We start from the raw sequence: 11,773 nt of genomic DNA on the forward strand, positions 1-11,773 counted from the left end.
GGGTGGGGGAGGCGTAATAGAAAAGCATTTCCTCCCTGGGAATAATTAGTGTCGGGATATGTCATCCCCAACAAAAAGGGGAGAACGGTTTGCAAAGAACAGGACCGTCAGCCCATATTTCTCCTATGAGCCTGACTTCTGAACTTCTTTAGGGATAACTGTCTTATTATTTCTGCTGTTTTTCATTCCACATTAGTCATCTTCTTCTTTTCTCAGTCCCTGGTCTCAAATAAATGTAACTTATTTTGCCTAATTTCAAAAGTTAATTTGGTTGTTTCCAGTTGTGCTAAGATTTTAACTTTAAGAATCTATTTTGAAGTGCAATTCATCTCATTGTTTGTTTTAAGACTAGAATTTGCCTCTGTTTTTTGGCAAGATGGTTTCATATACTAAATGAAAAAATTTCCAATTCATCCACCCTATGATGAATTAAATATGTTAATTTATTAAAAACTTCAAAGCAGGTGATTGCTGCCAACAGGTGATACGGTTCAGTGACTCAAACAGAAATGTACAGATTTTCTGTTCCTTACATTGCTCTCTTTTTCCAGTAATATACTAAATTCTTCATGTATGCAAATCACTTTTAGGTGCTATATTATTCACATGCCCTTCCTTTCAAGTAAATTTCCATCTAATGTCTATCCGTAGCTGATCAGCCCCATAAACTTTTGTTACTAAAAGGATCACTTAGACTTTATGGCAAAACTTAATTCTAATAATGTATCATTTTATATTTAGATTCTTTTTTTTTAAGATTCTTAATATATTACATTTTGGTGTCATCACTAAAAAAAATTCATGAGTTGAGTCTGTCATTAGAAAATAAAGCTCTCAGAATTTTAATAATTTTACTCTTATTTCCAAACCTTTGGCCATCCCAAAATAATGTACTTAACTATGTTTGTAAAGAAAGGGGGTGAGGAGGCATAATATAATAATGTTTGACAACCTATGTTTTTTGCTTATTTCCTGTGTTAGGGTTCTCTAGAGAAATGAAAGCATGACACTTTTTTTTTTATGTATACATAAGATTAAAGGTTTATACAGCGAGAAGGAATGTAACAGCCTAATTTATCCACACAGCATTATAGAGAGTTGGGTTCAACTCACTTCCATGAAACAGGTAATATACTGGAAGTCTTTCAACTCACGAGGGCTGCTAGGTCTAAGGTCAAGGAATCAGGCAGCAGGATGGGTCACCAACAGTCAGTAGCTCAGGAGCTTAGCGAAGCAGGCCCAGAGAGGATATCAAAAGCAAGCAATGCAACTTGACAGAATCCAACAGCCTCAAGCTCAAGCGATGTACGCACTATCAGCATGGCAAAAGCGGTCTCAAAGGAGCCTCAAGCTCTAGCAAAATGATCCATAGGTTGGCCTGGCACACAGGTAGTGTAGCTCACAGGTTGAGAAAGAGAACTAGCTACAGCAGCAGCAGGCACACTCCAGCTTACTCCAATCACAGAGAGCAAGAGAGAGGGGGACGAGCCTTACAGAGCCATTTTTCTCTTTGCCCTCCAATCAAACTGTGACCTGATTAATCCCACATGTTCCTATTGGCCATGTTGTTACAAAAAACCTATCTATCACAGTCTACCCCTTGCCAACTTGGCACCTGTACACAATTCATTGGCCATATATAATTTCCAGACATTAATGAAATCATACACCTAACATCATACATCTATCATATATATAAATGAAAACACTGAATCTAATTGTATCTGGTACATCGTACATGAAAAAGGAAAGATATTCAATCAGCACATATAAAGAAGATAAACTGACAATCACAAACCTCACTTTTGCAATTGATCATATGGTCATAACTGATCAGTAGAACTACCTTCTACTACCCCTTCTATATTACCTTTGCCCTCTCAGCCAGTACCTCAGCTGCCCGTGGTTCTTTGCCTGGTGAGGTGACCCAGATCTTCATTCCTGATGGGTCTGGGCCATTAGACGTCCTGTCAGGATTGGGTTGCTGTAGTTAGTTTACCATTTACTTTAATCACAGGGCATGGTAGTATTAAGAGACGGCCTAAGGGATCTCCTGGATTCCAGACATATTCTTCTTTACCTCCATTATGTAGCACCAGTCCAACTTCTCCATGGTAATCAGGATCAATCACACCACTCAATACAGTGACACCCTTCCTGACCTGTTGATCCAAAGGCATAAGGAGCCCAAAGTGGCCAAGGGGGCATTTCAGCTGCTAGTTCAGTGGAATCAGTGCTGTGTTTCCAGGTGGGAGAGTTCCTTCCTTCCGGACTAGGACTTCCAGGCCTGAAGCACATAGGGTCCCAGAGACAGGAAGCAAAAATGCTGCAAGTGGATTACTAGGAAGAATATTGAGTGGTGCCACTCCATCTTCCACCCCTTGGTTCCTCGACTCATGAATCCTGGCTATTGGAGACACAGCACTGTATATTGACCGCTGATTTAGAGTATATACAGCCTCTTGGAGAACATTGCCCAGCACTGCAAGTTATTGTCACCTAGCTGGCACTGTAATTGTGTCTTTAGGAGCCCATTCCGTTGTTCTTTCAAGCCAGCTGCTTCAGGATGATGAGGAACATGGTATGACCAGTGGATTCCATGGGCATGGGCCCATTGCCACCCTTCATTTGCTGTGAAGAGAATTGATCTGAAGCAGTGCTATGTGGGATGCCATGCCAATGGAGAAAGCATTCTGTAAGTCCACAAATGGCAGTTTTGGCAGAAGCATTGCATGCAGGGAAGGCAAATCCATATCCAGAGTAGGTGTCTATTCCAATAAGAATAAAATGCTGCCCCTTCCATGACGGAAGTGGTCCTATGTAATCAACCTGCCACCAGGTGCTGGTTGATCTCCCCAAAGAATTGTCCCATATTGTGGACTCTGTTGGTTTCTGCTGCTTGCAGATGGGATACTCAGCAGTGGCAGTGGCCAAGTCAGCCTTGGTGAGTAGAAGTACATGTTGTTGCGCCCGTGCATAACCTCCATCCCTGTCACCATGCCCACTGTGTTCATGTGCCCATTGGGCGATAACAGGAGTGGCAGAGGAAAGAGGAAGACTAGTTTCCACCATCCGTGTCATCTTAAACACTAGATTGTTAAAAAAGTCCTCCTCTTCAGAGGTCACCCTTAGGTGAGCATTCACATGAGACATGATTATCCTTACTTTCTTGGCCCATTCCGAGATGTCTAACCACATACCTCTTCCCCACATCTCCTTGTCGCCAATGTTCCAATCATTTTCCTTCTAATTCCCTCACCATCCAGCAAAGCCATTAGCCACAGCCCATGAATCAATATACAATCTCACATTTGGCCATTTTTCCTTCTAGGCAAACCAAATGGCCAGGTGCACTGCTCGAAGTTCTGTCCATTGGGAGGATTTCCCTTCACCACTGTCCTTTAGGGAGATCCTAGTTCCTACGTGGATCTTCTTAGTTGCCTCCTAAGTGGTCTTGTCTCATTGGAATACATTCTTCACATTTGGCACAAGATGTGCTGAAATCTCTACTTAAACTTCTTCCATGTGTCCCCATTTTGTTCCTCCCACCGTCTCCATATTCACCCCTCACAATAAAATCTTGGAAGTAGGATAGGTGTTGCCTTCATAATCTGTCTTCTGCTGTGTATTGCCTCTTCGTAGCACTCTTTATCATTGCTGTGCAGTATTTCATTGTATGAGTATGTTACATTTCAGTTGTTCACCAGCCAGCTGGCTGATGGAGTAGTGGTTACACATTGGGGGGTCCACAAGATCAACCGTTCGAAAGCACCATGTCCTCTGTGGGAGAAAAATGCGGCTTTCTACTACTATGAAGAGTCACAGCCCCGGAAACTCACAGGGCTAGTTCCACTCTACCCTATAGATCGCTGTGAGGCAACAGCGACTCTGAGTTTGGGTGTTGTTTGTCGTTTTTTTTCTCCAGGGGTGGGTGCCATAAAAAATATATAAACTTCTAAATTCTCATGTTATGATAACATGATAATAAAGGCAACTTTAAGTGTGAACCTGATGGAATTCTCAGGATGTGTGTAAGATTACCCCGAAAATATACTAGTGAGAACTTGGGTGTGGTAAAGAAAGGACACAGAGTAATAGAATATTTGGTCCTTGGAAAAGATGGTCCATTGAAAATGTGGAAATAAGTCTGTATGTTGGAGTCTGTGAAGCCGTTGCTTCCCAACTCATAATCTGCACAAATCAGGGAAGATAATAAAGTGTGCAGCGGCATTTACAAGTTGTCTCGGGTGTCCTATTTAGTGGCTTCGCTTTGTGGGAAAAACCATGGCCTGGGTCAAACTAAACAAAGTTCCCTGCCATTGAGTCAATTCTGACTCATAGTGACCCTGTAGAACAGGGGAGGGGGATCTGAGATTGTACCAGTCTGCTGCTGAGATTGCACTTTCATGCCCAGTTGAATCTGGCCCAAGGGGAATAGACAATGAAGCTATTCATCACTACAGCAGAATAATGCATACGTAGCTGACAAAAGGCATCAGGACACAGTTTTGACGGTTGTAATTCAAGTCTTGCCATAATTTAACAGACTTGTAAAATTTTATTTTTGATTTTGATTTTACTGGCCCAGCAGATACATCAACTGCTGTTGAAGAAAGTGTAACAGCCTACAGTGCCAGGGGTCCTCAAACTTTTTAAACAAGGGGCCAGTTCATTGTCCCTCAGACCCATTGGAGGTCCGGACTATAGTTTAAAAAAAAAAACTATGAACAGATTCCTATGCACACTGTACATATCTTATTTTGAAGTAAAAAAACAAACAGGACAAAAACACCCGGCGGGCTGGATAAATGTCCTCGGCGGGCCGCATGTGGCCCCCGGGCTGTACTTTGAGGACTCCTGGTCTACACATGTACTCATTGAAGGCCAGCAGTACCCTTGAGGATGGGTGTTTGAGCTCCTGCTGATCAACGCACAATAAGTCATGGAGACATGATTTGGACTGTCCACAAAGGAACATGATAATTCAGTTATTTCTCTTGCCAGCTATTTCTGTTTCTTCCTGTGACTATAAGAACTCTAGCCTTATGTGTTAGTCTGGGTAGACTAGAGAAACAAATCCATAGGTACTCATGTGTATAAGAAAGAACTTTATCTACAAGAGCAGTTGAATATTGAGAAAACATCCCAAACCAGTCCAGATCAAGTCCATAAGTCTGATATTATCCCATATGTCCGATACCAATCTTTAAAGCCCTCTTCAGACTCACAGAAACACATGCTATGACGCCGAATGCAGGAACATCACAGGTCAGTGGGTGGGAAATCTTGTGGATGCAGTGGCGTTGTAAGCATCTCAGTGCTGGCAGGGGTCTCCACATTGGCTTCTCCACTCCAGAGGTTTGCCTCCATCAGCCTCTCTCTGTGTGTCTTCTCCACAGGGATGTCTCACATGGAGTGAATAGAGTGTCTCCCACCTCCAAGGAGGAAATACAGTTGTTCACAGAATCCTCAGGAGAAGACCATGCCCACACAGGCCTCATTGACTATATCCTGATTGACAAACTAGACTCCACCCCTACACTTTTAATCCTCAAATTGACACCAGATTATGTAACTACCACACCCTAGGACTTGATAATATGAATGAGACTTATACTGAGACTTAAACCAAGCCAAATAAAGTGAATGACACTGGTGGCTTTGCTAGGGAGCAGTTCTACCTGTCATAGAGGGTCACCGTGAACCAGAATTGGCAGTTGGTTAACACATTCTGTTGTAATGTTTTGGGAAGTCATTTGTTTCTGAGATTATGATAGGTGACTAAATAAATGTCCTTGTGTACATCTGGATCCATACATTTGAATTGAATGGATATTTTCCAAGTTCGTGCAAGTGAGGGAATAGATAGGACTTTGATCCCACACTGTTTAAATATTTGTTGCTTGAATTCTGCCATATGCAATATTTAGAATTATGGAAATTTGTGATCTACACTTTAGGGAAAAATATCTAACTGGGGACACCATTTTCTTCTACATGAAATTTCAGAGCTTGTTTCATAAGTTAAGAAGTAAACTATAATCTCTTTAGTCCTTGTCCAGTAAGGCTGCTTTATAGCATTTACCACTCTGCGTTTTGCTGCTTTTTCCCCTTGAAGCTGTTTTCTTCCTTATGTTCTGTGATGCCTCCCTTCAGACTGGGGACTACTTGTCTTTACTTGTTTAGTCCTCTGTAACTGTGCCCTCTCGACTGACTCATGCTGTGTTTCAGTTGTTTATCTGTAAGTCTGTCTCTTACTTGACTCTGAATAATTGCTACTCTTTTGAACTCCTAATATTTAATACACGCTCATCTGCTAATACATAGTAGATGCTTGGTCGGTATTTGAGCAAGTGCACTGTGTTCTGTTTCTTAAATGTTGGTGTCCCCCAGGGTTGCAGCCTGAGCCTGCTCATCTCCTATTTATAGCCTTTCCTTCCTTGTCCTGCTGAGTTGATCTTAGGGTGGGAATGCTGAAACCAGACTACCTAAGTCCCACATCTCAGGTGCACCAATTTTTAACCATGTACACTTGGCAAAATAGTTAGGATACTTTTTTCCCGCAATTTCCTCTATTTTCCTTGAAATCTACCTCCTATAGAATAGAGATGTAATGAATTAATACATATATGCCCATGGAATAATGCCAGACATTTCTAATGCACTTAATGTCAGGTAACACTCTCATTTATTTTCCTTCTTTAACCTCAGCTGCCATTTATGTATCTTTGACCTTTAAACCTGAAGCCTTTTCTCCAGAATTTCACAGATTTACATTTTTATGTGGCCATTAGGCATTTTCAACTCAGTGTCCCAAGGGAATCGGAAACTCTTATATGCACAAAACTTGACTCATTATAATTTCTCTCTGCAAACCAATGTCTCCTTCATTTCCTATTTTACTAAATGGCACTAACCTCCATCCTGAGGGTGTCCTGGGTTAAGCATTGGGCTGCTAACCACTAGGTTAGCCATTTGAAACCACTAATTGGCCTTTGAGAGAAAGATATGTAGTTCTGCTCCCATAAAGGCTATAGATTTGGAAACCCATAGGAGCAGTTCTAGTCTGTTGTAGTCTAGCCAGGGTCAACTTGGTGATAGTGAGTTTCTTAAACTTTAAAACCGTGGTTTTTCCTCCTGCCCACTCCACTTCCCTATCCCCTTTATGCCCTACTGTGCTGCCCACTCTCGCCCACCCAGCCCAGGCTACTGACAGAGGAAGTGACAACTGAATTGGGTTATAAAGATTGAAGGGGAGAGTAGGAACTACACCGAGGCTTGGGGTCAGCATGGTAACTGCGAAGGAAGTTACTTGTTGCAGACAGACGACATTTAAGATTGAGGTTTGTTTGGGTGCGTGTTTGTTTCTTCATGGGAATAGTTGAAACAGAAAGGGCATTGTAGGCCAGTCTTCAGCTTTCCCAAAGGCATAGATAAGGATGGGCAATAGAAATTATGACTGGTTTGATGAGATTAAGAATGAAAGTTGGAAGCAGCCACGAAGACGTACATATATATATTACCAATGTTGTTGGCATTTTCCTTATGTGTAGAACCTGTTATGCAGAGGAGTAAAAATAACACATCTGTGTCTCTTAGAGATAAAACTTGCAGTAGTAGGAGAAGTAGTCAAGAGATGCCAGAAACTCTTAGTACAGTGGTGCATTAGAGATGGCAAATCTCTCATCAGCCAAACCTCAGAGAATTACGGTTACTGGTACTCTCTGGGACTGTCAATACCATATGTGTTAGGATTATGGACTAACATGAAAGGTGTACCCCCCCACACACACCTTTATGAAAGGTGTAGCCTTGGGCAAATTAGTCTCTTTGAGCCCAGTTTTATCGTATATGAAAGTGGGTGAAAGGAGACATCGGACAGTGTAAGACATGACAAATTATTAATAATTTATAAATTATCAAGGGTTCATGAGGGAGGGTGAGTGGGAGAGGAGGGGATAAAATGAGGAGCTGATACCAAGGGCTCAAGTAGAAAGCAAATCTTTTGAGAATGATGATGGCAACAAATGTGCAAATGTGCGTGACACATAGATTGTGATAAGAGTTGCACACGCCCCCAATAAAGTGATTTTTTTTAAAAAGAGTTAAAGTCCTAAGAGCTCAAATAGAAAGTAAATGTTTAGAAAATGATGGCAACATATGTACAAATATACTTGATACAATTGATGCATGGAATGTTATGAGAGCTGTAAGAGCTCCCAATAAAATGATTAAAAAAAAGAAAATGAGCACCATAATTCACAAAGTTTTCATCGGTATGAAATGAATATTAATATGTGAAAATAAGAATGCATGCTACCTAGGTGCTTGGTGTATGTCGGTTTTTAATTTAATTATGTGCTGTTTTTTTCCTCCTCTTAGTTTAAACTTAAGGAAACTGGTATCCATAGTGTCTACATGGCTTATGTAGTCCAACAGCTACTTTCCTGACAAAACTGAATTAGACCTATAGCTTTGTTAGGGTTCTTTCTGTCACATTGTGCGGTGTCCAAGGTCATTTCTTGTCATTTGCTTAGTTTTCTGTGATAATAAAAAAATGCCTAGAAACTATTGGTTCATGATTTTCATCTTAATAGGCTATAATACTTAAAATTACTAAGAATTAAGCTTTTCAGTACACTAATTAGCACCTCCAGAAAGGTGGAGGTTGAGTTTCTGCATGAATTTCTTCTGAAATGATTATTCCACAAATGTTAACAGTTTCAAATTCACCTCTTCTCAAATGATAAAAATCTCGAATCCTGAATGGTTATCTTCTTCCAAACTGCTGTCACATTTCTCATTCATCCCATTTCCATTTTGAGCATCTTATATTTTTCAAAGCTTTGATTTCTGAAATCAAACACACCAAGAAATTGACTTTCCAGTTTACCAACCTCAGTTTGTCTGTTTGTAGGAGAGCCACATTTACTGGTTTAGCTCATTATTCCGCACTTCCCTCTCCACGTTGCCTTGGTCTTGCTGAAGAACGAGTGAGAATGTATGCGCCCTCATGGGCTGAGAACAGAAAGGTCTGCCCTGGGCCTGAGAAAGCCTGCGTCATCGTCTTCCACCTGTCTTCTCTGTCACCGGGCTGTATAATCTCTAAAAGAGGCAAAATGACATGTAAAATAATCTGATGGCTAACAAAAGAGAGCCCATGCTGATAGGTGTTGTATATTTTGTGAGGAATGTGGGTGTTCAGCTTTTGTGTAATAATCAACTTTTGACCAGAAAAAAATGGACATGGGTATGCAGTAGCTGAAGCTTGTATAATTTTAATGTCAGCCGTACTTGATGAGCTGAATTATGCGGTTGGTGATACAAAAAAGAAAGCTTTCGACCAAAAATAACATGTTATAGAATCACTTGCAATTTTTTTGCCTTCATTTTCAACATTAGCTTTCCCTTCAGCTAATATAGTACAATCGTAAAGTTTAGAAATTAAAACAACCGCTTATATACACATACTAGGTTTTTCAAAGCATATATATGTGTATAAATAAATGATATTTCTGAGTAAAGATAGATAATGGTCATTGTGATCATTTTACTGTCACATATTTGAAAAAAGCCTCCCATGAGTTTTGAGAATGTTGACAATTATATGCTGAATTCTTTTAAGGAAAACATAATCATACCTAGTTCCACATGAGCAAAATGAAGCATTCTGGAATTCCCATTCTTTTCAAGGTTGTCCATAATTTGTTATGATCCACATAGTCAAATGCCTTGGCACAGTCGATTAAACACAAGTAGACTTATTCTGGTATCCAGAGTGCACATTACAGGTGCGAGACTCAATCTTAACATACTGTATATACTGGGTAAAAGCCGAGTTTATCCAGCACATTTTTAATGCAGTTTTGTGGTAAAATTAGGTACCTCTGCTGATATTCGGGTCAACTTATATTCGAATATATACGGTACTTTGGCCTGTTGTCAGGGAGACCAGACTCTGGACAAGGACATCATGCTTGGTAAGGTGGAGAAGTGGAAAGAGAAAGATCCTCAACAAGATGGGTAGACAGCATGGCTGCAGCAGTGGCCTCAGGCACAGATACAATTAGGAGGGTGGCACAGGACCAGGCAGTGTTTCATTCTGTGAAGCAGGGGATGGCCATGGGTAGGAACCAACTGGATGGCATCTAACAATAGCAGTGTGGGTAAAAATATTATTTGCACAAAATCAACCATGCCATATTCAAACAGGGAAAAGTTAAAGAGTCACACACACAATCAAAATTAGAAAAGACATTGGGAAAATAGATTGCTTTAGAAGATTGTTTTTTCTCTCATTCTTGTTTTAAATGTGAGGCATAAACTGTATGGTCGTCTCTGTTTACCTCGAAGTCTACTTTCACCAGAATTTTGCTACTGCTTCTTTGTTTTCTACGTTCTGAGCCTCCCTCAGCCTCAAACTCTAGTTCTCAGCAGTACATGAAAGGCAGAGGGGGTGGGGGTGGGGGACAGCACCCTTTCTTCCCCCCTCCCCCCACAAGCTCACATATTTACGTTCTTGCTTTGAGTCTTGACTATCCAGCATTTGAATGGTGCCCATTTAGTGATATATGTAGTGTCTTGTCTGTCATTCCTTGTTTTGAGTTGAGAGAATTGACCTAACAGAGTAAAATGAGCAAAAAGTGTCCATCTGCTAGGTATTGACTTTTGTTGAGAGAAGGCACAAAAGCCAGAAGTTAGTGAGTGGTTTAGTCTTCTTTCAACCTTGGCAACTAACAGAGTACTGATGAGGTGATAATGAACTCAAAAGTCGGCCCTGCTGGTTGGGTGGGAAAGGAACCCAGACAGCAGGCATGCCTCGCTCTGGCCGTCCAAGAGATTCATGTTTTAATAGAATTCACATTAAGAGCATTAACAGGAGGACTTTCCTGGATGCATGTCACAAGTGTCACCTATCACTCTTGGATAGCAAAATATGTATGTTGTATTGATTTCCACATAACGAGTCAGCAGTTTTTATCACAGTCACAGGGCTAGCGTGGCAGCAGGACTTGACTACCTAGTGTGGTGTCTGTGTCTGGGTGGTACAAACAATTTGTTCTTGACTATTAATCTAAAGGTTGTCAGTTTGAACTTCCCTAGTGGCTCCTTAGAAGAAAGGCCTGGCAGTCTGTTTCTGTGAAGATTACAGCCAAGAAAACCTTTCAACCAATTCTACTTTGTCACACAGAGGTTTCCATGACTTGGGATTAGCTTCACAGCAACGGGTTTGAACACACACACACACACACACACACACATATATGCATATATATATATTCACACACATTCCCTTTTATTAAAAAGCATTATTTGGGTGGGCCGCAGCGCGGGGTCACCATGGCGGAGCTGCAGCAGCTCCGCGTGCAGGAGGCAGGGGACTCCATGGTGAAGAGCCTGGAGAGGAAGAACATATGGAAGATGCAGGGTGCCATGTTCTGGCGCAGCGCCAGTTGCTGTGAGGACAGCCTGGCCTCCATGCAGCAAGTGCCCCAGTGCATTGAGCGCTGCCATGCGCCTCTGGCGCAAGCCCAGGCCCCAGTGACCAGCAAACTGGAGAGGTTCCAGGACCGCCTGGCCCGGTGTGGCATGCACTGCAACGACAAAGCCCAAGACTCAGTGGCTGCTGGGAGTAAAGAGCTGCAGGTGAAGCAGCAGCTGGAGAGCTGTGTGACCAGATGTGTGGATGCCCACATGCACCTCATCCCGCCCGTGACCAAGAAGACGAAGGAGTCTCTCTCTTCCATCGCAAGATAAATGTCTGTGCCAGAGG

The 11,773-nt window shown here is 41.7% G+C and overlaps 2 protein-coding genes across 10 annotated transcripts in view; both read left to right on the plus strand.

Moving 5' to 3' along the window:
• ERC1 (ELKS/RAB6-interacting/CAST family member 1) overlaps positions 1-11,773 on the plus strand; it is a 482,416-nt gene that overhangs the window by 304,875 nt on the left and 165,768 nt on the right. The window lies entirely within an intron of this gene.
• On the plus strand, positions 11,341-11,757 carry LOC105979340 (protein FAM136A-like). The gene has a single exon (XM_045295893.1). The coding sequence runs from the start codon at positions 11,341-11,343 to the stop codon at positions 11,755-11,757; it is 417 nt and encodes a 138-aa protein (XP_045151828.1).

Source organism: Echinops telfairi, unplaced genomic scaffold (genome assembly GCF_000313985.2).
Source record: "Echinops telfairi isolate 266 unplaced genomic scaffold, ASM31398v2 ScPeMD7_6273;HRSCAF=7185, whole genome shotgun sequence".
Classification (NCBI taxonomy): domain Eukaryota; kingdom Metazoa; phylum Chordata; class Mammalia; order Afrosoricida; family Tenrecidae; genus Echinops; species Echinops telfairi.